The sequence below is a fragment of the Carettochelys insculpta genome, chromosome 7, assembly GCF_033958435.1.
Source record: "Carettochelys insculpta isolate YL-2023 chromosome 7, ASM3395843v1, whole genome shotgun sequence".
In the NCBI taxonomy this organism is placed as follows: Eukaryota; Metazoa; Chordata; order Testudines; family Carettochelyidae; genus Carettochelys; species Carettochelys insculpta.
Genome location: NC_134143.1, coordinates 51,564,625 through 51,588,407, shown reverse-complemented (window position 1 = coordinate 51,588,407; position 23,783 = coordinate 51,564,625). Strand labels below are relative to the sequence as shown.

At 39.5% G+C, this 23,783-nt stretch overlaps 1 protein-coding gene across 4 annotated transcripts in view; it reads left to right on the top strand.

Moving 5' to 3' along the window:
* DOCK1 (dedicator of cytokinesis 1) overlaps positions 1-23,783 on the top strand; it is a 620,618-nt gene that overhangs the window by 407,514 nt on the left and 189,321 nt on the right. For all 4 annotated transcript variants that reach the window (XM_075000462.1, XM_075000464.1, XM_075000465.1 and 1 more), the window contains one exon: positions 23,221-23,299. In XM_075000462.1, the coding sequence (XP_074856563.1) occupies positions 23,221-23,299 (79 nt within the window). The remainder of the gene's footprint in view (positions 1-23,220; positions 23,300-23,783) is intronic.

The following is a 23,783-nucleotide window of genomic DNA, read 5'->3' as shown; positions in this document are numbered from 1 at the left end:
AACTCACACATGCATAGATAATTTTTAGTAAGCTGAAATGATTGGGTGATTAACTATAGTAAACAACAATGTTGTCAGACATATAGATGAACATAATTCATTGAGGAAGAGTCAATATGTTTTTGTAAAGAAAAGTCATGCAGTAATTGTGGATAACTCTCTGAAAACAACCACTCAATGAACGTTGGCAGTCAAAAACTGAATATTGGGAGTCAATAATATAGAGATCAATAAAAGGATAGATAATGTCATATTCTCTCCTATAAAATCCTGGTATGCCCACATCTTGAATAGTCTATGCAGATCTGGTTGCCTCATCAAAAAAAAAAGTATATCAGTGGGGTTTTTACAGATGCATAGAGAAATTCGTATTAATATATTATCAGAATCTATGAACTGGTAGACTGCTCAGTTCTGTCCTTTTCTGAATAGAGTCAAAAACTCTATAATAAAAAATAACTGAACTTACAATAAACTATGAAAATACACTTTTAAAAGTTGTGAATATTTTTTTCCGTGGATTATGTTTTTAATCAAGAAACTGAGCACCAAAACCACCGATCTTTTTAGCTTTGTGCGAAGACCTAATATTTCCCATGAGAGGAAAACAGGGTGTGCTATGGGAAATGTAACCAAAATTTTCCATGTAGGGGAAAATATATTTTCTGATTAGCATTAATGGCAAGAATCTTCTGTTGATCCATTCTGTTATGAAGTGTTGAGACCCTGAAGAGGCAGGATGCTGCTTGTTTCCTTTTGACTTGTGGCAGATACGAAGCTTATTATTTCCACCCAGATATAAAGGGTGGGACTAGGTCTTTGTCAGGTGGAAGTAGAGTCTGTGTCAGAGAAGTTAGTTGCTCCAACTGTCAGTCCTTCTGAAGTAAGGAATTCTCTAAGAATAGATTCAGTGAATCCTAAACAATTTCAAAGCTCTAATTACTAGAGGCCTCTGTGGGAGACTTTGTTGTCTTTTTGTGATGTTTGAGGGAGTCCTCCATACTTGAGATTTTTGTTTAATCAGACTATTATGATTTGTTTTTAATCACATATAAATCTGAAGAAATTGTGTGTTAATATAAATATACACCGATTACAGCAGTTCTGTTTAAGTGGCGTTATTGCTATTTAAGTCTTATTATTCATTCACTCAACTCATAAACTTTTAGGCTCATTGTCACTTTAACTTATTAGGTGTGGAGCATAAAAATGAATAGGTAGACTTTTGTTGTTGGCTTCACAGTTGCAATGTAGCAGATTAAGTATTAAGGTAGGTAGATTTTGTTTAAAAGTGACTCTTTCCCCTTAGCTAAAATTTAAATTAGCTGTCCTAAATAACAGTGTGGTTGGTATCTTTAAAATACAGCTAAAACCTAGAAAAAGATCCTGAAAGTGTGAAAATGTTTATTTTCAAGTTGATATTTTAGTAAAGATTGCACTGTTGTGAGTTATTGGAAAAATAATGGAAGTATAAAAACATTTAAAAACCCACACATTACTGAAGGGTTTACTGTACATGTATTCAGTTTTGTCAGTCAGTGCAGCATTTTACAGAGCATATTTTAGAAGCATGAAAACTGAAATTATTTAAATGTTTGAGTGCCAGTCTGCATGTAACTTTTTATCTGTTAATTTGTACCTAATGATATCAAAAATCATAGAATCCTAGGGTTAGAAGGGACCTCAGGAGGTCATGTAGTCCAGCCCCCTGCCTAAATCATACCAGCCACTACTTTGTCAAGCCAGGACTTAAAAACCTCTAGGGATGGAGATTCCACCACCTCTCTAGGTCATCTGGTGCTGACTTAATCTCCTACAGGCATGCCTGCTGTCACCCAGCACCAAAAAAACCCTGTGTCTCCTGCCCACCTGGCTGGAAGAGGAACCTCAAACAGTGATGTACAAAGGCACAGGAGTCCCAGGAAATGATAGGTGGGAGGAGAGCTTGCTCTGAAAACACAGTCGTGGTGCCTGGTGGGTCTGGGGTTCCAAAGCCCAGGAGACACCTGCCCTCTCTGTGGAGTATGTCCTAGCTCTGGGGACTGTCTTTGTGTCCCCAGAACTCAGTGAAGACCTGATGATATTGCTGTGGGCAGAGACAATGACTTGTGTTGAACAACCACAGCTCAGGACCACTGGACTCCCCTACCTGGTATTCCACCACTTCCCCTGCACCTCTGCTCTGTGGCTCCCCAGCACCATACTCAGGGGATCCGTTCTGGTCCTCCGGAGCACTGCAGGCAGATGTGGTACTGCTGCTGCACAAGGTCTCCTTGGAATGCTCCTCAGTGAGGGTGCCTGGATGCACATGTATCAGAGAGATAGCCAGGTTAGTTTGTATCTTGGAGAACAACAAGAAGTCCTGTGGCACCTTATAGACTAACAGATATTTTGGAGCATAAGGTTTCATGGGCAAAGACCCGCTTCCCATCCTTCTCTTCGAACACCAGAATTGTTGTCATCTAGCTTATAAAAAACCTTGGTCAACATTTGCTTTAGTAATGCTCACTGTATTTGTTTTAATCATATTTTGCATAACATCCAATGAAGATGAATTTGGGAATGCTGGCAAGTCTTGTCTATAGGAGCATAAATATCATTTCCAAGAGAAGAGTTTTCACTGTCCTTCATTAACTACTCAGCAATATCAGGAGCTCACTGTTCACCAAGAGGCTCCTACTAATCACTGTAAAATGCTCAAATTGTTTCTAGCTTATTGGTCCTGGTACTTGAGTAGGATAGTAACAGTAGCTTCAATTGCTGTGCCAGAAAAAAATCAGCTACTTTAATCTTTTCTTGATCCTCACATAATGTTTCTGTCTCTTTCCAATTGTGGACTTCCTACATGAGATGTTTGTAGTTGCTACAAGCTTGGAAAGTTCAAAAGACAAGGCTGTTAGACTTAAAATTCTGTCTACTAACCTATGGAATTGATGCCATGCAGTGGTTGGATGGAATGAATTGTTTTTGCGTTGCTTGTGCGTTCTTGATACAATTGCCTCGGGGCAACAAAATTTATATGATTTTGGTTCTCATGTGGCTAATTGTGTGTGATTGGCCTTTGTAACACTTTTGGGAATGCTTATCCCTGCTCTAGTCACACTTTTTAACTAAAAGCTCAAACCGTTGCTACTACTCAGGTTTTGTCTGTCAAAGTGAGAAGTCAATTTCCTTTCTTTCGGAACATCCCCCACACACTTCCTGTTAGCAAACACTATAATTCAAATTTAATGTATTCTAAATTAAGAACAGTTTAATATGAGGATATTAGTGACAATATAATAAAATCAAGTGAAAACTATAAGTCAGTTAGGCAGTGTCTACACTACCAAAGTAACTTTGAAGTTGCTTACTTTGAAATACAACTTTGAAGTAAGCAACTTCGAAGCAGAGCATCTACGGTCTTCGAAGTTAAATTCCAAAGTATGGCATTACTCCATTCCCAGGAATGGAGTAAGGACTTCAAAGTTGGGCTCCCTACTTCAAAGTTAACTTCAAAGTAAGGGAAAAATGTGTGTAGACTCTCTGCTGGCTACTTCAATGTAGTTCCTAACTTCAAAGTTAACTTTGAAGTTAGTTCCTAGTGTAGACGCACCCTTACAAACTAATTTAGAAACATAGCTGTATCTTGGGCAGGTGTAAAAACTCATTTTTCATTCCCTTGGAGTCTAAAAAATGCCTCCTTTTCAGTGATCCCTCATGGTGGTGTTGAGTAAGTCCATCTGGGAATAGACCTCCAAGCCCAGGTCCACAGGCTAAGACTCCTGCACTAAAAAGGGATGCGTATCTGTTGCCTCTCTCCTCTCTGCCTTCCCAGCTTGTACTGCCTGAGCTGCCACACAAGAAGTAGGCCTACATGGCTATTTTTCGCATGCTTGCATGAGCCCTGCCAACACAAGTATGCCAACCAAGTCTGGGTGGTTGATTCCCAGATGTGCTGTAGACACACCCTGTGAGTCCTAGCAAAGTGCAGCAAGAACCACCTTGGATGGCAGCCTCACTTCTCTTCTGGATCAATCACACTGTCCTTTACCCCAGAGTAAATCTCTTTTTCTGATTTTCTAGTTTGCTGCTCCAGTTTTCAATAGGCATTTGACCCTGACAAGCCCAGGGATGGTATTACTGTCATTTAAGAGACTGGTTTGCTTTCCATGTTGTGGCTGTGAGGGTTGGAACATTTCTTGCAGAATAATCCAAGTAAGTGGTGTGGATTCTTTTTCTTCCCTAACACCATATGGTTCAGACATGTGAAAATTACATAAAGGTTTATATCCTGGGTTCATAAAATCACTACAGATATTCATACAGAACCTGCCTATGGTGCAACTTGGCATTATAAACCAACTGTCTAGATGGGCGAAAATCAGGTCATATGGATCACAAATGGGACTTCAGTGGTTCATACTCTGTCAGAGCTGTACTGTTTGTCAGAGAGCATACTCCCTGCCCTTGGGCATGGCAAATTGGTGTGATTGCCACTGGGGGGCACACATAGATAAAATCATGAGGAGGCAGGTAGGGAGCTGAGGTGGGATGCAAGTGTTGGGGGGGGGTGAGCAGGCAGGTAGGGAAGCTGCTTAGTCCCAGGGTGAGCTCCTGATTACCTCGAGAATGGCCTTACTTTTTGTGCAGGCCCTTTTCCAATGCAAATGTCATCCTGAGCAAATACACTGCTCCAGTGCCATCAATTGGATGAAATATTTGGCTCTCTCACTTGTAGGAACAAAGTCTGGACACCGTGTAGAATCAAGCAAGATAGTTTATTACACACAGTGCTGGCGGAGTGCCACTTTGCTTGTTAGGCTCAGTGGACACTGTCAAGCAATAGATTACAAGTGATTATATAGGATATTAATTGGTGGTGAGAAGCAACGGGGTGAGAAGTCCCAAGCCCCTGGATAGGTGCTGGCAGTAAGACATGATGCGCACAATAAACCAATAATCTAAAAGGTTACACAATGACTCTGCCCATAATTTGCATGCAACATTGTTTTTTTTTAAATTATATACATTGATTCTAGTCCTGCTTATGTATCCACGGGAGTAATTATGCCTTTGTTCGATTCAGTCATATCTGAAGGAGTTAAAATAAAACCATGAGAGTACATTACAACATCACTTATTTGTAACACATTGTTCTTATATCCAAGCCCCTGGGACAGTGAACTAGGGAGATGTCTTGTAGAGAATACTGGAGAAAGGGAGGGGTGTATTTCATCCTTGGCAGCTCAGACTTGTCTCAAAGCCTCTGAACTTGGCCTTGGAGTACAGTTGCTGTGGTTATTATCTCACCATGGCCTTGTTTGTAAGTTTCTCCTCAGACTAGCTGTATTTGTCAATCATTATACATGTTAAGAGACAGTTAGGTCTTATACCAGACTATGAAATTTGGGCATATGCGTGGGGGGGCTCTTAACAAAAACCAAATATGCACTAGGAATTTGGGATTTTCACCCTGAATCACTTGTCCTTGCAGTGGTTTAGTACTCTGCAGAGCAGCACTGTTTCTGATACGTTTTTAGCACTTCCTCTTAATATGCCTTTCTTCTTCTGTGCCAATGCATTGTGGGATTTATGAAATCCCAAACCTGCAATTCCTAGTGCTGTTGGAGTTTTGGGGTAATTCCCAAATGCATGGTGCTCCCTGGTGGATGGTTTCAGGAGAACCACTGGAACTGACATGCTTGCTTTCTTGTGCCCACATTTAACAGAAAACACTGTAGATATTGCTGGATGAACAGGACCTAAAATACTTATTCCAAAAGGTTGCAGCCAGCTATTAGAACCATTTATAATGGTCTTGCAAGCTCAACCACCTGGAGTGTAATTTCAAACTCCAAGTGTTTCAAGAAATGGTTTCTTGCAATCATATCTACACTGCAGAAGAGAGTTAATTTCAATAGTTTCAACGGTTTTCAATTCCATTCTGAGTGGTTTTTTTTTATCAGTTTATAATATCTCTTGGTGATAGCAAAATCTTCTTTAAGCAATAAAACGACAGATTTCAAGAGCACATGAGAGACCTTACAGGACCAGGTGTCATGCTACAGAATTGAGCAGTAAAATTTATCAGTCCAATTAATTTGCTTACATAATTTGCTTATCACACCCCTTTGGAGATGGTATTTTCCCAATCTGAACAAAGAAACTCACCATCCACTAGAAAATGTCTGTATTTCCTGCTGGCAATTTGTAGCTTTGTACTTCGGAAGGCTCTGGTGAGAGATTAGAAAGCTTTCGGAATCAATCTTTTTGCAAGCAATTTTTTCTTTTGCAGAACAGTTCTTATGTGCTGTATACATTTTCAGATATGACAGTGAAAATCTAGAAGGAGAATGGAATTTAATATAGTCCAGCATATATGCATAGAAAATTAATTTAAACCTCTTAGTTAAAATGAAAGTCAGATGCGATTTCCCATAATCAACTTTCCCAACTCTAATAGGGTCACTGAATTTCTCCACTAATTATTTCCCTTTCAAAATGTATTACATCACCCCAGAGCAATAGCCTTCACTTACAACAAAAGTGTGTGGAACATTCAAGTCAGCTCGTGTGTGATAACTAACATGAGGTAAAATCTAAATGAAAACAAGGCAGCTCGTAGTTTGCACATGAGTTATCAGGTCAAGATAAAGGTTAAGCTCCCTTTCAGTCTTTAATTCAACCTATTAACACAAATTACAGCTACAAACTTCTTTGTTTTCATTAGGATTTTACATTGGGTTAGCTAACTCACCATCTTAATAGGGAAGATGTACTTTTAAATTTAAAGCCTTAGGAACATGTTTAAAACTTCAGGAATTCTATTTAAATAGATAATGTTCTCTGAAATAGCAAACAATTGTTTTCATTTATCAATTCCATTATGCTCTTCTATAACATTTTAATCTGGGACACAGTTTAGTCTTGCTAAACTTTAAAAAAAACATTGTTTGAAATGATTGCTTAAGGAATCTGCTTGTCAAAGGAATGGTAATTTATTTTCTGGGACACTCTCAAATAAAGGGAGCACTAACAGAGCTACATAAAGTATTTGAGGTGCCAGGAGAAAATGTAACAGGATGAACTTTGTGGTAGCACTTGATAATTAGTTACCTGAAACATCTAGTAGTTAACTAGCAGGAGTATTCAGTTCAAATATGACTCAGGGAAATGAAAAATCTGAAGACTCTCTTCATTTCCCCATTGGAGGAGATGATTTTTCCAGATATCAAGACCTCAGCTATCTTTACCAAATGGTATGTGGCATGAACTCAACAGGAAAACATCTGCTTGCATATGGATTTTTAATGGAAACGGCATTATTACATCAGGCAGTCTTGGGACACATCTACACTGTAATAAAAGCCAGCAGGGTATGGGTCTGCTGACTTGGGCTTGCAAGGTTTGGGCTGTTAGGCTATAATATGGCAGGTTTGGGCTCAGGCTGGAGCCCAAGCTCTGAGATCCAAAAAAAATGGAGATGACCCCAGAACATGAGCTCCAGTCAGAACCCCAACCTGTACACTACAGTTTTGTAGCCCTGCCACGCATGCCAGCCATGGATGTTTCATTGCAATGTAGGCACATCTGTAGGGTCCAAACATGCAAATACTTACTGCCAAGCCTAAAGGGTTGCTATTAAACATCAAGTATATTGGGCTACTCATGATATGAGACAAGTCCACCTGGTAGTATGTGTTTGCAGGGTAAAGCCCATGATCAAAATACAAACATGAGCTTTTTTTCCAAATAATATGTGTTTATGTTCTATTCATGGCTTCACATCTAGTTAAGACAAAGAGTAGTCACTGAACACAAGTTGAATTATGCCACTAACAAAATCATTGACAAGTGTTTCTTTTCCTTGACATTCAGTTTCATTCTGTTTACACCATTAATGTATTTTATGTGAGTATCGTTAATATGATAAAAACAAACTTTTAAAATCTGTTTTTTGTATTTCAATATTAGCAATTACTTAGCTTGTATGCACCTTACAAGTTCATTTTTGTGCATTTCAGATAGGGTATGGCTGCAGAATGTTTAGCACTTTGGACAGCTGGTACATTTGTCTTAAGTGAATGATTCTCAGTCCCCTGTATCTCCTACCCCTTGCAACTCCTTGACTCCCCCCTGCTCTCACACTTCCTTCTCCCTGTTGTTACCACAACTCCACCCTGCCAACAAAACAGATCCTTTCCTTTACCTGTCCCCTATTGTTTGCCCCCAACGATCTGTACCTGGACCTGTGCTATTCAACATATCCATAAGTGATTTTGAAAGAGGGGTAAACAGTAAAGTGGCAAAGTTTGCAGATGATATTAAATTTCTCAATGCAGTTGAGTCCAAAACTAGCTGAAGAGTTAGAAAGGGACAAAGTGTTACATAAAACTGGATTAATGCAGAAAATACAAAGCTTGATACACCTTGAATACTTCATTCAGTTCTGATTGTCCCTTCTCTACAAAAATATTTAAATTAGACAAAGTGCAGAGGAGGGCAACAAAAATGGTTACAGGTATGGAACGACTTTCACATGCGAAGAGATTAAAAAGACTCAAACTATTGAGCTTGGAAAAGATGGCTAAGGGGAGATACGATGTAGGTCTATGAAGTCATGACTGGCGTGGGGAAAGTAGATAAGGAAGTGTTATTTACTGCTTCACATCACACAAAAAGCAGAGGTCATTTGATGAAAATAATAGGCAGCAGGTTTAAAACAAGCATAAGAAAATGCTTCTTCATAGGAGAGACAGTCAGTCTGTGGAATTTATTGCCTCACGATGTTATGAAGGCTAAAAGTGTTGCTAGGTCCAAAAATGAATTAGACCTGTTCACGCAGTATATTACCCAAGATGATCAGGCATGCATCCCCTTACTGTGGATGTCTCTGACTGCCCTAGATGACAAGATGACACTTATTCTTACCAAGAAACATAGTCTCTTTGCTACAGGGTAGAACCAACAGCAGAAACTGGTGTTAGCCAAGAGTTAACAGTTCAAATTAAATCATGTACAAGTTACAACCAATGTTCTCTGAATGCTAACCAGTACTTCTTCCTCCCCCATGTCTCCTCTATGTCTCTCTAGACACACCAGTGCCTTTTAAAAATGTAATGTTTCATGTTAAAATACAACTACTAGCTACCGTATTGATGAAAACAAGCTTATCTTAAGGTGCAGTAGGGTTTTTTGCTTTACTGGCATTTGTGATTCATTTAAAGCACAAACATTTTCAGGCCAACAAAGCTGAACATTGTATCATTCTCTTCCATTACATTGGGGATTGAATTTTTATGCCTTTTGGGGAGGATTTCCTTATGTATACATGTGTCTCTCTGTCTGTTTTGCTGTTACAATTGGCCTGAACTTTTCAGTGACTATTGTCTATGTTTCTCAGACAGAGACACTGATGTACAGCTAAGGAACAGATGGGACAGGAGTTTTAATACCAGGGAGTGTTGCTCAGTGGGATGTGACCAAACTACACCCTGGTGTTCCCTGTGACTGGTTTCCACTGTGGTTAAAAATATAAAAGTAATAGTACCCAGTGGTAAAAGACCTGGGGTTTTGCTATTGAGTGTTAAACTCACGGGCTACAATGAGACCATGTGGGCCAATGTTCCTGTTTGTTCCCCTCCTCCAACCTGTGAGATAGGTTGAAAAGAACCTGCCCCCACATTATATGTTGTCTGGTAAGAGTCCTGGACTCTGTTGCTGGAACCACCTAAAAGCCTGGTGCAGGTAAATCTGGGCATGGGCATGTAGCTCTCTCGCCTGTGTTTAAGTTTAATAAACTGTCCTCATTTCCCTGCTGTTTACATCAAAGATCTGGGGCTGAGAACAGAATTCTTTTCAGCTAGCTTTCACTGTGCAACTTTTTACCCATTTGGCTTCATGATTAGCTTTGCAGTCTTGGTAACAGAGAGGGAAAGACCTTTCCAGGGAATTAAATTGCTGCTGAAGCATACCTAATTTATACCTAACAACACTGAAGAAGTGTTAAACTGACCTTTTGACGCCTTCTTCATCTGCAGATTATTCTGTTACACCTTATTAGCACTTTATGATGGACATTTGACAAGGTATTTGAATGCCTGAAAGAATAAAGGATATTTTTTTCTGGTTATATTACATGTTTTATTCAGTCATCCACAATTACCTTAACAATTGATTGTAACATTGTTGAGAAGATCAAATAATTTTGGACATGGAGAATTAACTTCATTAAATGTGTTGTTTTATCCATAATTATCTTAAGTATGCATTATATATATTCAAGCTGACATCTTGTTGGAAATTTTAAAGTTACAAAACACTGGTCTGTGGCATATAGCAACACATATATAAACTTTTTGTCAAGTGACTAGTTAGATACGCTCACACATTATTGAGAAATTTGCCTACAGTCCGTACACCACAATAAGCATGAGCCTATTCATTTTTGTTAGGTTTTAGAACGTAATGTTATTTTTTTAGAACTTAATGTTTCCTCTTCGAGCAGTGCACTGGTAAAAAGCATCTTATTCACTTGCAGACTTTGGAATAATAATAATTTCTAACAGTTGTGATAGGACACAAGCCCAGCAACTGTTGGTATCTTCTTGAGATACAGCTATGTGAATATACAGCAGACTTTTGCATTTTGATATAGATCAGCACATTCTATTCAACTTTTGCTTGCTTTTATTTTACTCTGTTGCTATGAAAGATCAGATAGCTGAACGGAATTTTCTGCATTTGATAATTTTGTGATGATAAATTTCACTAACAAGCAATAAAATATGACTCAAACAGCAGAGGCAAGAGGAGACTGGGGTTGGGATTTTTGTTTTGTGTGTCAGAGCACCACTTTGTAAAATGCTACTAATTTCTGTACCTCTGCTAAAATAAAGAGTTGGTCTACACTATGTCGTTAGGTTGACATAAGGCAGATTATGTTGATCTAATGTCAGCATCTACATGACAGTGCTGCTTCTGCCAAAGTAAAGCTATAGCTGTACTTCACTTTTGTTGGGAAGACGTTTAGGGTTTTAAGAAAACACACCTCCACTTACAAAAGTTTTACTAATGTAAAGCACTGGTATGGACAGCACTTTGTCAGCGGGAGAGAGTCTCCGGACAGCAAAGCTACCGCCCCTATTGGGAGTTGTTTTATTTTGTTGGCAGGAAAGCTCTCTCCCGCTGACAAAGAGAAGCTACATTGTGTACCGTTCAGCAGCCTGGCTGTGGCATAGCTATGCCTCTCTAAGGTGCACTGTGCAGACATAGCCTGAGTGGCCTGCTACTGAATTTTCTACTTTTGACAATTTTGTGACAATACATTTTACTAATAACCTATAAAATCTGACTCAAACGGCTGAGATAGAAGGCACTGTGGGGTGGGGTTTTAGTTTTATGTGTCAGTGCACAACTTTGTAATCACAATATTTTTACAACAGCATGATGTCTTTATGGCCTCACTCATGATTTCTAACACTTTTTCTTGGAGCTGTTATCCAGGGAAATCCACAGCTGATTTTCCACTAGCAACTGTGGAGGTTTGCACGAAGGTCAAGGACAGGATATAATCTTGATATAAAAATAGGACTCAAACTTTGCCGGAGATCATACATAAACATTTACGGATTCACAACAATATTACAACAATCTGTAACCTAGTAACAGGCCATTTCACCTTCAAGGTCTTTTACAATATGTGTACTACTTATGCTAAATAACATGTTCCACACTGTATTTAGTTGTGCCACTGAGTACCTTTCCCAGGCCTGAGAAAAAGCTCTGTGTAAACTCAAAAGCTTGTGTCTTTCACAACAGAAGTTGGTCCGATAAAAGCTATTACCTTGCCCAGTTTATTGCTCTAATAAGTAAAAAAATAAAAGAAAAATATGGAGAAGTCAAGGAGACAGCAAGGAAACACAAAGATGGGGCAGGAGCAAAGCAAAATTGTAATGGAGATAGGATTACATACTCAGAAGTATAGCAATTTATGTGAAATGTCATCACCAAACTACTAGATATTTAGGTAATGATCTTCAGAAAACAGATTGGCAATATTACAGTGGCTGATGAAACCATACCTAAGGCTATGTCTACATTACAATATTAATTCAGTTTTTTGAAATTCAAGTTTATAATGCTGGGTTTTATAAATTCGAACTTGAGTATCCTCACCTCCCCACAAAGTCAAGTTATTGCTGCCACACTGAATTGCCAAACATCAACTGTTGCAGCAATGCATTGTGGGTACCTATCCTACAGTTCCCTCTGCCCTGTAGCATTCTGGGTTTTTTCTCTGGTGCACTATGGGGAAAAACCGCCCCACAAGTGGTTGTATGTGATGACATTTTTCCACATTGCATTGTCCTCATTCCCCTCACGTGGAAAGCAAGTAGCTCTTTTTTTTTTTTTTTTCCAGAAGGAAAGAAGTAAAAGCAGGGAATCCCAGGTGAAAGAAAACCAAATAGGCTGGCTTCAGAAGGTGACTAAACCATGTGAACTGGTTGTTCAGATGCTTTTCCCCCATTGAAAGAACACCTTCACATTATTATTCCCTTTATGTACAACTTTTGCCCAATAAGCCAACTAGTGCTCAAGGCAGGAGACTGTCATATCCACATGCCAGAATGATTCTGTGCCCTGGGATCACACAGGGAAGAAGCCACCAGCCCATGTTGGGGCTATTTTTTGATAGGTAGGTGTGATCGCCGTGCTGATAATAAAGGAAGAAATTTCTTGGCCTCTCAGACAAGCATGACCCTCACAGCCTAGCTGCTAAAAAAAAATCTCTGCTTGTCTTGCTATATCCTGTGCAGGACAAAAGCCACCACCCCATCTTGGGGCTATTTTTTTCCTGGCTAGATGCGATCGTCGCACTGATAATAAAAAAATGAACTGAAAAAGGGAATTTCATTTTTTAAAATTAATACAGATAAATATGGGTGGAACTTCTGAAGATTATCACTTGCAGCCTGAAGCGCTGACAGCCACTGCAGGCCCTGGGGTAAGATGGAGAGTGTCTGGCTCTACACCGAGAAGGGGTGGGGCTGAGGGCAGTTAGTTCTCAGCACCACCCAGACCATGGAGGTGGCCCACCCTGTAGCCATGCAAAGCGAGAGCAGCCCTGCTGCAGAGTTTCAAAGGGACCTGGAGCTCTGCTGCTGCGAAGTAGTGGCAGCAGTGGCTGGAGCTCTGGACCCCTGTGAAACCTTGGTGTTGGGGTCAACTGCCCCCTTTGCCCTCCCCTTCCCCACTGTTGGCAGGCTTGCTTGCAGCTCAGAGAGTTAGTGAGTTTGGACACCCATGTCATAGACTTTAAGGTCAGAAGGGATGATCAAGGTCAACTAATCTGATCTCCTGTCCATCGCAGGACCTCACCCATTTAAAACTCTTTGTGCTTGCTTTTAGCTCATGCTCTGGCTGCTTCTGTTGACATGCCATGCTTTTCACATGAAGTGGCAGGAACCTTGTGGTCTGATACTCTTTGACTGCTACCTGAAGACCTTATTTGCCGTGAATGAAACCATTATACAGTCATATTCTGAAAATGGGTTTTAATAGAGCTTTTTTATGTGAAGTAAAAATGTTGCTCAAAATTGTGTGCTTCATAAATCCAACTAGTTATCTGCACTTTATTAAAAACAGTGAGAAGTTCTCTGGGACCTTATTGACTAACAGATTTATTGGAGCATAAGCTTTTGTGGTCTTTGTCCATGAAAGATTATGTTCCAATAAATCTGTTAGTCAATAAGGTGCCACAGGACTTCTTGTTGCTTTTGCAGCTGCAGACTAACGTGGCTGCCAGTCTGATACTTTACACTTTATTGACATTTAGACTTTCTATCCTTACTGAAAAGAAATTATTGAAATGGAAAAATAGTACTATTTACTTGTATTTATAAGTGATTGTAGCCTTTCTAGGAAAAGACCATGTTATGCTTTAGTGAGGTTCTGGTCACTCTTACTTACTTTGCTCTAGTTTCATCTGAAATGTATTGTGAAAGGAGGCATGACTGTCATCTATTCATTGAATCATCTGACTTCCAACGATGCCAAAGATCAACTGGCAAAGGTTGATGATGTATTGGAATGCTGATCAGCTGAAATAATGCATTCATTATCCTTCCATCTAGCTTAATTGGCAACTTTCTAGCAGTGCCTTTTGTAACCTGACTTTAACTCCCTTTCACTCACAGAACTTTTATGGAAACCCACGTATGGTTATTTGGATAATTGTTCTATAGTGGTTAAATCTGTCACTTTTTTTTCCCTCCGTCTAGAAGGTGTGTTGTTATTTTGGGTAATGCATTTATTGAGAGGGGTATTGAGAGCTTGAATTGTTTTAATATCAGAATTACTGCAAAGTGTTGGGCATTCCAATTTAATTATGAACGCCAAACTTTTAACAAAATAATCTTCAGGTAATAATGTCCTCTGTGAGTTAGCTTTGCCCTTTTTGTTAAATGTCTGCATGAGGACACATGATTTGCTCTCATATATCATTTCTTCACAGTTATTTGTTGATTTTTGGTGGGCTTGATGTGTGCATGCAAGAGAGGGTTGCTCTGTGAATTGGATATTTTACGTTCTTAATGCATTATGTTGCTTATGTTCTTTCCTCCTAAATTCATGTGGAACCTTGGGCAGTGTTTCCCAAAGTGTGATACTTATACAGATTCCAAGGGGGACATGGCAAAAAATAAATTACTAAAAATCAGGAGATGAGCACTGTGACAGCCCTGGGAGAATGGATACGCCATTAAGTCCCAACTCCCAAAAGGGGTATGCAAATGTTTTAAATTGGGGAAACTCTGCATGGGGCATCAAGGGATTGAGTGAAGGGAAGGCAGAGCACTAGGGATGTTTAAAACCTTGTGTCATGTCTGAGCATAGTCTATATTCCCCAGTATGCTGTCTCTGACAGTGGCCCATATAAGAGTTTCAAAGAGACTATATAGAACTTGGTACTTGTGGAGTGAGCCGTCTTCCATTCCCAGTTTCTGGTAGTCATAGATTTAGACAGGTGTCCCTGGTCACCTTATTCAGTTCTTTTCTTTAACCCAATTATACTTGTGCCTATCCCAACATCCCATTGCAATGAGTTTCACATGTGCTTTTCTTGAGAAAGTGCTTGCTCTTGTTATTAAATCTGCTGCCTATTAATTTCATTGGGTGACTCCTGGTTTTTGTGTTGTGTGAAAGGGTATATAACACTTCTCTATTCACTTGATCCACACCATTCATGATTTTATAAACCCCTATCAGATCCCTGCTTAATCATCTGTTTTCTAAGCTGAAGAAGCCATCTTTATAGTCTGTCCTGACATGGAAACTGTTACATACCCTTCTCTGAACCTTTGTCAGTTCCATTTCATCCTTTATGAGATGAGATGACCAGAACTGGACATAGTATTCAAGATATTGGTACACCATATATTTTTATAGTGACGTTTAATATTTTCTGTCTTATTTTAGCCCTTTCCTAATTGTTCCTAACATAAGTCAGTCTTTTTGAGAGCAGGAATTTTCCAAGAACTGTCCAATGTGACAACACGGTGACCCTGTGTCCCTGGGTACCAAATAGTATTCCACCTTATGCAGTAGGCCACTTGTGATGTGAACACTTCCACTTTCTGTGAGCATTTATGAAAGTAAGATATGCATGGATGATTATTTGTGGGAAGAAAATACACGTGAGTGTGCCTGAAGCAAATTCATTTTACGTTCATCCAAACAACCCCTGGAAATAAGGGATAACCATGTTAGTCTGTATTTTCCCAAATAACAAGCAGTAACTATCCTTTGCCCCAAACCAAGTTTAATAAGAAACAAAATTTACCTTTACATTTCCACTCAAAGTTAGATCTTTTCTGCCTCTTATCAGGGAATGTATCATCAAAAATGTTATGTTTTATTGGCACCAAGCAGTTTGTCACAGACATGCTAGAAACTGCCATGGGCTTGACAATAACAAATGTCATTTTAGTAACTTTAATTGTGCCAGAGGCTATAGCCGTTGAATTGGTTTCTGATTATTCCCCTTTCTAACTCCCCCTTTCCTCAATTAACTCCTAATTATTCAGTGTGTATGTTACTTTTATTGCAATGCAGGTATTGCTTTTCCTTATGCAGTACTGTATTTTGGAATAACTTTATGCTAAATATGTGCCATCATCATCCTTCATTTATGCCAGAGTAGAAGTTCTGTCAGTATTTCAGTCTTGGATCAAAAAGCTCCAGTTTCAATCCAAACAGAGACATTTTGACACAATTCCATTTAATGAATGAATGCTCTGAAAGTTTTGGTTTTGTTCCAATGTAGAACAAATACAAATTTTGAAATCTTGAAAGTTGCTTCCATCTGGAATTGTCGGTTTTTAGACATCTCTGGCCCTTAAATAGTTGCTGTGGCAGCTCTCTTCAGCAACTCCATGGCAGCTGAAGATCTAAGATCTCTGGCTTTGTCTGACCCTGAAACTAGATGCCAGTTAAATCCACTGAAGAAATCTTACTTCCCAAAAGTGTGTTTGGATAGCAGAAAATGGTAACATTTAAATAAATAAATAAACAAATAAATAAGGGGTACAGCTGAGGAGAAAAGCATTCAGCTGGTAATAGGCACAAAGGTGAAAATTATGAAGTTGAGACACGACTCCAAGATAATTAGTCAATTTTGAACCAATCAATATTTGGGATCATGGGATGGGATACAAAACCAAAGGCCAGATATACGGGCAGTCATTCTCAGTGATGTGCTGGCTTGCATGCAACTTGTTCCAGTTTAATTGCACAGACCCTTGTGCACACTTTTAGCATTTTACAAGTCATTGTCCCTCGGTCAATCTAGGCCAATATGAACCAGGTGTGAATAATCTTAAATTTATCTAAACACCAAGCTGTACTGATTTAATTAAATTGATTAAAGATGACACTGGTGTAGCACTGTAGGGAGGCCAAGTCTACTCCCTCCCTCCCTCTCTCTGCTTACTGTTTTTTTGACCAAGATGTTTTTATATATGTATAAAGTCTGTACATACCTGCATTTGATAAATATATATACTTTCACGTTATGTCTCTTTTTTAAAATTTGCTACCTTAATGGAAAAAGTAACCTTAAATGTCCCATTTTTAGTTTTAAACTTAGTATTCTTGTTTACTGCCAGCCATTTTTGTGTTTGTGTGCAAAAATGTTTGTCCACAAACCAAAGCAAGTTCAGTTGCAATTTTACACAAAAGCAAAGAATGCTATCTGAGAGACAGGCTGGAGCAAACAATGGCTGTGTGTACACTTGCCCAAAATTTCGAAAGGGCCGTGCTAATGGTCAAATCGGAGAATACTAATGAGGCATTGAAATGAATACTCAGCAACTCATTAGTGTGCTGTCAGCTGCAGCACTTAGAAAGTGCTACATTTTGACCATGCGTGGCTTGTATACACAGGGTCCTTTTCAAAAGGACCCTGCAAAGGGCAAAATTCCCTTATTCCTATCAGCTGATTAGTATTAGTATTATTGGTATTCTCCAATTATATATCTTTTTAGTATTCTCCGATTTGGCCATTAGCATGGCCCTTTTGAAATTTTGGCGAAGTGTAGACGTGGCCAATATGATTAAGGTTGCAGCTTCACTTCATTATAACCACTATTTTAATTTGCTTTTAAGTTTCTTTTTAAAAGTTTCTATTTTTTCCCAGTCCAAAGGTTGATATATTGTTGAAAAATTTGAAATAAATATGCTCTATTATTTGTGATGTGGGTGTCCTGCAGATAAAAAGTTGGAGCCAATGAGAAGAATCAGTAATTGGGAGACATGAGATGCAGTCCTAGTCCATTGAAGCTCATGGAAAAATTCCAGTTGGGGGGCCAGAAAGTGAATTAGGATCATAAAAAAAGCTCTTTTATGTGCTTTGGATTAGCTGAAATGGGAAAGGCACGAGAGTGAGGAAAGCCAGATGTGGGAGGTTTGTGTTAATCTCACATAGAGATTACCAACCTTTTTCCTTAGTGAGGATGGAGAAGGAGGGCTAATTGTTTGTTGCTTCTTTTCTAAAATGCTGCGAAAAATCTTCTCATGAAGGTAAGAGTCAAAGCAACAAAACCAATGAAATATTCAAGTTCCCATCTTGTTCTCCTTATGTCTGCTCATTAACATCCAATCACCAGTCACAAGTTGCTATACTACCATGCCATTTCATGCCATACACATGTGGACCCATTTCCATCCACAACCCTTCCCTTTGTCCAGAACACCTTATGAACTTTCCCTTTGCTTTCTCATTTCACTTGCTTCTTCTGGCCAGCTCTGTAATGTTCCTTCCTGATCCACTCTGCTATTCCAACATGGTCTTCTTCTAGTACCTCTTCAGAGGCACACTGTCTAGGATAGCTTTGCCATGTTCTGGGGAACCACAAGAAGTGTGCCCCTGTCCACGGATGAGTCACGCTGCCTTGTATTGTTCCCCCATTTGTCTACACACTGTCGTGTTCCCAGGAAGGACCCACCCTTATTTTTCTGTCTAAAACACCTAATGCATTTTAAGCTTTACACAAATTTGAAATAATAAGTTCAGAATTAAGAGCCAAGCTTGAACTCCTAGACATCATTGGGATGTCTTTGAGGCTAGAGAGCAGAATTTTGGGCCTTAGCTGTTTTTTTAACATTATCATTAGAGACAAGCCTGAATAAAGACTCCAAATCCAAACACTCCATGTTCCTGTCATGCAAGTTGTCTCACTCCTCTGATAGAATAAATTAAATTCCAAGGTAGGAACCCAACCCCACTGCACCCTTTCTCCTGAATGCAGTATTAATCACAAGCCACATCTGAATTCTGGATCTTGGGCTCATGTAATTGATGATCATGTTACTCACTAATAATGTCCAAGCCATTGATTTATGTAGCAAAGGTGTTTTAACATTTCTTTGCGATCTCATACACAGCTCTACAAAAGCTATCACTCTCAAGTGTTTTCCTTTCAAATTTTTATTTTCTGGTTTGACATCTGTTGGGAACTCAAGTGTGAAATATAATTGATAATAAAAACAGTTTTACCAAAAAGTCTGTATCTATATATGTTGCACCTTACAAACAGAAAAGTAAAACAAACAAAGAAACCTTTTTTCCTAGTAAGTTTACTGATGTGTTACATAGCTGATACCAACTGTAAGCCTATGGCTAAACTGAGCTATAGTGCCAGCAGCTTTACACAAATGAGTGAACTCAAAAAGGCAAATGACATCTCATTTGCACGACCAATTTGCATATTCACTTAAATTAGTTCTGCTGGCAGAAAACAAGCAGTGTAGACATGGTTCTGCCGGCAAAAACCCCCTTTGTTGGCAGCCCCTTATCCCTGTTTTTTTCCAGGCATAAGGGGCTGCTGACAAAGGAGTTTTTTGCCAGCTGAATCATATCTACACAGCTTGTTTTCTGCCGGTAACAACCTCTGCCAGCAGGGCAATTTCACAAATATGCAAATTACCCAGGTTAATATGCAAATAAGCACCATTAGCATTTTCAAGACTGCTAATTTTCATCAAGCTGCTGGCACTATGGCTCAGTATAGACTTAGCATAAATGTTTACTCTGATATAAATGGATTGTAGGGAATAATTTGTGCATATGATTTAGGGTGACCATCTGTCCTGTATTTGGGACACCAAAAGGGCATCCCTACTTATTTTTTAAAAGGGACCAGTTATCCTGTATTTGAGCCCTCCCCCTGCTGACCTTTTCCACCAGCAGCTGCACACAAAGCTGCTGACCAGAGAGCACGTAGGTCTCTTCTCCAACCCTTGGGGAAACGGAGGGAGTGCGGGTGGCTGCTGCATCCTTGCTACTTCCCTGGGTTCCCAGGAAAGGTCAGCAGCTGCTGCCTCCCGGGGCTCTGGGAGCTCTTGGGACTGCCGCTTCCCGGAGAGCACCAGTGGCTGCTGCTTCCATGGGGCTCAGGGAGGGCCAGCAGATGCCGCTTCCTTCCTGACTCCTCAGGGCTTGGTGGAGCTGGGAGGAGCTGCCCCTCCCCCAATACCTCCCTGTTCCGTGTATGGGACTGGGAGATATGGTCTCCCTAGTATGATTGTGCTTTACAAAAATACATGTTAGCTACATTGACTATGCTGTTCTTTTGGGCCTGGATGCTGCAAGTTGTAATGAATTCAGTGAGGCTCTGCATGAGTATATGGGTTCATTTGCACATTGTAACTTGTAGTATCTAGGCCTTGATCTGTCTTTATCACCTAATTTATTTGGTCATTCACTTGCAAATGTATAATTTTTAGACAATATTTATTATCCTTACAACTCCAATTATAATAGAAAAATTATAATACAAAAGATGATAATGCAAAATGCACAACTTTCTGATTTAAAGTTTATATATAGTAAAATAAAATGTGTAAATAATGTATTGTTTTTCAACAGTTATTCATTGTTATGTACTAGACTTAACAGAAAGTAAAATAGGAACCTTTGTTTTGTTTGTTTTTGAGAAACTATCTGTAAAGTCCAGACATTCTTCTAAAGTTGAAAGAGAGAAATCATGTTCACTCCATTATGGTGATATCCAGGAGTGTACCTATAATGGTGCAGGGGGATCAGGACAAATCAGCTTCTGTTGGCTTGGGGGACCCGTGCCACACAATGGCCACATAATCAGGGTAGCTCAGGGTTCTGTCCAAGGCAGGGGACTCACCACATCAAAAATGCAGACAGCCATACTGGGCACTGTCTCTGCTAACTGCCCACAAGATGATGGGCCCTGCAGAAGTGACAGATTCATTTTGCAGGACTACCCATGCTGGCTAGTTGCACTGTCCCTATGGTTACCACAAAGTGAGGGGCCCAGCGGCGTTGCCCTCATTCACCCTACCTAAGGGACAGCTCTGGTGATATCAAGAGACAGCATAATTAATTATATGGAAAGGTAAGGAAAGGTATTCTTTCTTCACATATATCACAGCACGGTATTGAATCTCTGTAAGATCTAAGTATATATTGGATGTGACTCCAGTTTTATTTTCGGTGTTCACTTAATTCGTCCAATTTGTAAAATCCATTAAATGAATTGAACTCAAAATGAATAAGCTAACAAAGATAACTAATGCAGATGTATGTGTTTGTGCAAATCCTCCCCTGCATGCTGCACACAGGTGATGCACATGCATACATTTGTGTGTTATTGATAAGTGTTGGTGCAAAATGTGTACACATAAAACACAGAGAAGAGTTTAGTGTAAGACCAAAGTAAAATAACATTAAGGTAATTTTGCACTTTATTCTATTGTTAAAGATTAATAAGCAAAAGGAATATCATTCTAGCTTTTAGGCATATCTGACTCTGTTACAGACTCTATAATAAGACTCCTTCCCAGGGACTATCATGCATTTCTTTTATTTCTAAGTGACAGTGTTGCAGCAGGCATCTGGTCTATCTATTGTGACAAAGTCCCTTGTCAGCCCCTGTGGGTCCCTGCGCTTCCTGGAGGTTCTCTGTTGCCTCAGAGACTCATGGAGGCCCCTTATCTGCCCGGGCCTTTCCAGAGGCAGGAGTCTCTGTTTAGCGAGCCATCCTCATCATAGGCAAGTCCAGAATGGGGAAAATAAAGCCAGTCCCCTTGCAGGCCTGTGCCTGCTCCAGTGGAGTAATCCCTCTGGGGAAGGGTGGGGGGAGTCCAGACCTGCCCTCTACCCTGGACTGTGGCCCAGGGTCCCTACGAGGGCAAGAGGCAACTGGCAGGGCCTTCACCTGTGGCCCAAAGTAGCAACCTCACCCTGGGCCACTTCACCCACCGCTTCCCCGTGGTCTCGTCTCATCTCTGCTCTGCTCCTCCAGTGCACCTTCCAAAACCTTCCCCCCTGCTACCAGATGGGGAGCCTTTTATAGGGATCACAGGGTCCAGCTGACCAATGAGGGCTTGGGCCTAGTCAGGGAACAAAAAAGCATTGGCCCACGATCCAGTATACTGTCCTTCTAGAAGGTTCCTGAAGCTTTCAGGTAGGGGTCTGCCACACTATGGTATGTCAGTATGTGTATTATGCTAATCACAATAGTATCGGAACGTCTTAAGAAAATCCAAGCAAGTATGCTATATTTAGAAATTCCTTTCTTGCTGTGTATGTGTTATTTCCCCTTAGTTGTGAAAGAGATGTGGCAAAGAGAGAGGGTCTTTCGTTCTATTCAGATAAGACTTTTAATTCCTGTGAAAGAACTTTCTAGCTGCCAATATGTCATGTGTCCTGAACTTTATTTTCTCAAATATTCTATTGCTCACTAGCGAAATGTAGAAAGAGCAATTAAGTTTATTATCTGTATCCTAATGTGGATTCTCCTTTACAGATTGATATTTTGCTAAAGGAGAGAGGCGATTAGAAAAAAGCATTATAAATGGTCTTTATTATTGCACATGTTTTGAAAAGGAATAAAATCTACAGCATGTACAGTCTGCTCAAAGGACATGTTCCTTTACCCTCACTTTAGCTTAACAGTCTAATTCCATCAATTTAAAGATGGAATACAATGCTTGTCTCAAAAATAGAGACCAAGAAGTTAATGAATACAGTAGTCTTTAATACTGTTAATCCTAACTGTGAATGTGTTAGAGACCTAGTTATTCTAATTAAACCCTTTTTATTTTTAAAGTTTCTCAAAACAAAGCCTATTACTATTTGAGAAGTCTTGTGTTTTAGAAAAGCAACATACTACTACAGGGTCCTATTTTGTCATTTTAAAGCAGAGCATGGGACTCAACAACTTGAAAATATTTTTCTCCATTACCAGATAAGTATTTTGAGTCATTGTGCCCTAAGTAAGATTGTGAATGGTTGATAATTAGTTTATTTTATCTTCTGTGAACTAATAGGTAAGATACAGTTTAATGCTAAATATATACCATTACTACAGTGGGGCTTCACAAATAAATTAATGTGTACTTTTTCATAATGAAAAGCACTTTTAATGTTCGTTTGATTATTTTGTATTCTAAAGAGAAGTGATTTTATCTAAAATGTTGCTTCTGCTTCTTTTATTCTGCATATGCTAATATATTTGATTATTTTGAGAACATCTGCATATAATTCTGTATTCTTAACAGTGGTGAGATTGCACTGCTTTTAAAATTATTGCTACATCTTTAACTTTCCAGACAGTCTCACATTTGTATCTAATTGCCATGCCAAACTTGCAAAGGTGCCAAAGTATAAGTGTGTAATTATGTAATTTTCTCTTGATCTTTCAGAGTCTTCCTGCGAGCAATTAATCAGTATGCAGATATGCTAAACAAAAAATTTCTTGACCAAGCCAACTTTGAGTTACAGGTAAGAGAAGATATAAACAGTGTATTGGCACTAATGTTTTCATAAATTTTAGGTGCAGGCCATTAGTTTCCATATACTTACTTGTTGTTTTGCATCTCTTCCTTGGAGTGTGAATATTAAATTTATACCGTATGTTCTGTGACATGTTAAACCAAACATATAACCCAAACACCCTTGAGGAAACTGTCATCCAAATCCAAATTTCATGGCCTGTTCCCCCTATCTCAGGAATTAGGTTGAAGCAAAAGCCTGGATTTAACATCAATGATTTTTTAAATTAAGAGCCGTATGAAGGCATTTCAGGCCTCCAAGACTGGAGGGAGCTGGGAGGGGCAGGGCACAAGATTCTTCTCACTCCCAGAGAAGGAGGGGTAGTGGCATATAGGGCTTTTTGCTACTGACCCCAGTAGCTGAGGTATCTCTGCTTTCACATCTGGACCAAGGCGCTGCACTCCCTTTCCTTCTGCCATGTACAGAATTCCCT